A 1,774-nucleotide genomic window follows, 5' to 3' on the forward strand; every position below is an offset into this window, starting at 1 on the left:
TGAGGATAGAGTTCTCAGATTTCACACTCGATTATGTGTACCAGATGACGCAGAGATAAAGAGGACGAATCTAGGGGAAGCTCACCGTTCTCTCTATACTGTTTACCCAGGTAGCACGAAGATGTATAGAGACTTGCGTGAAATATTTTGGTGGACTAACATGAAGAGGGAAATTGCTACATTTGTGGGACAGTACTTGACATGTCAGCAGGTGAAGGCAGAACACCAGAGGCCAGCAGGACCACTTCAATCACTGGACATCCCTACATGGAAGTGGGAGCATATCTCGATGGACTTTGTAACGGGATTGTCTTCAACATTGCATGGGCAGAATGCCATATGGGTAGTGGTTGACAGATTGGCAAAGACTGCCCATTTCATTCCGGTTAGAACTAGTTATTCCATGGACAAGCTAGCAGAACTCTATGTTCAGGAGATAGTTAGAATACATGGCGTGGCCGTGTCCATCGTTTCAGATTGGGATCCACGGTTCACTTCCCATTTCTGGAAGAGTTCGTAGGGAGCATTAGGTTCTTAACTCACTTTTAGTACTGCATTTCACCCTCAGACAGATGGATAGTCTGAACGAACCATTCAGATTCTTGAGGATATGCTACGGGCATGTGTGTTAGATTTTGGGGGTAGTTGGATCCGATATCTGCCGTTGGTTGAGTTTGCATACAATAACAGTCACCAGGCCAGCATTGGAATGACACCATATGAGGCTTTGTATGGCCGCCAGTGCAGATCTCCATTGTACTGGGATGAAGTAGGCGAGCGGAAGATTTTGGGACCAGAACTTGTTCAGCAGGCCTCTGCAAAGGTCGAACTTATCAGGAAAAGGATCAAGGCAGCCCAGAGTCGGCAGAAAAGTTATGCAGATACTCGCCGACGGGAGCTAGAATTCAAAGTAAGTGATATGATATTCTTAAGGATTGTTCCGATGAAGGGAGTGATGAGGAATGGAAAGAAGGGCAAGCTGAGCCCTAGATACATTGGACCGTTCGAGATCCTGGAGAGGATTGGTTTGGTGGCATACAGGATAGCACTACCCCCAGCACTGGCCAGGATACACGACGTGTTCCATGTGTCCATGTTAAGGAGGTACGTTCTAGACCCCTCGCATGTGATCAGTTATGAATTGTTGGAAATCAGGGATACTATGGCATACAGGGAGGTACCAGTTCAGATTTTGGATCGGAAAATACAGGAACTGCGTACTAAGGATATACCATTAGTGAAGGTACTATGGCGAAATCATGTAATTAAGGAGGCTTCTTGGGAGTTAGAAATGGAAATACGTCAGAAGTACCCACAGTTATTTAGCGAGGACTAGTGCCAAACGGGTAAAGGTATGGTTGTATAAAGAGGAATTAGAATAGGTTGTGTGGTTAGTTTTGTATAGTTTTAATTATGAATAGTCTTTGGGAAAATTTGTTATGGTTATTGTAATTTCTTAAAGGCAGTACTGTAACCACGGTATTCCTCCACCATAAGTGAGGGTAGTTAATAAACGTGGGACGGGGCCGCTATGTGGGTGGCTACCGACTCTTCTATAGACAAGGATTGTGAATTAAGGAGATAATTGGTAATAGTTAACAAATTTCGAGGATGAAATTTTTGTAAGGAGGGGAGAATATAGTAATCCAAACAAAAAATTAAAAAATTAAAAAATTTAAAAATTAAAATTAAAATTTATTTAAAAAAATAATAAATAATATCAATTAATTAATTTATTATTATTAATTAAATAAATAATATATATATATGTATA

The 1,774-nt window shown here is 41.2% G+C and overlaps 1 protein-coding gene across 1 annotated transcript; it reads left to right on the forward strand.

Moving 5' to 3' along the window:
* The first annotated feature begins 709 nt into the window (after positions 1–709).
* Positions 710–1,336, forward strand: LOC131162842 (uncharacterized). Its single transcript, XM_058119448.1, has 2 exons — positions 710–769; positions 860–1,336. The coding sequence occupies exons 1-2, from the start codon at positions 710–712 to the stop codon at positions 1,334–1,336; spliced, it is 537 nt and encodes a 178-aa protein (XP_057975431.1).
* The last annotated feature ends 438 nt before the right edge of the window (positions 1,337–1,774 follow it).

This window comes from Malania oleifera, chromosome 8 (genome assembly GCF_029873635.1).
Source record: "Malania oleifera isolate guangnan ecotype guangnan chromosome 8, ASM2987363v1, whole genome shotgun sequence".
NCBI classification, from domain to species: Eukaryota; Viridiplantae; Streptophyta; class Magnoliopsida; order Santalales; family Ximeniaceae; genus Malania; species Malania oleifera.

Coding starts and splice junctions, on each gene's coding strand:
- LOC131162842 (XM_058119448.1), top strand. CDS start 710: ATGACACCATATGAGGCTTTGTATGGCCGCCAGTGCAGATCTCCATTG. Junction 770..859: donor CTCCATTGTACTGGGATGAA/GTAGGCGAGCGG, acceptor AAGGCAGCCCAG/AGTCGGCAGAAAAGTTATGC.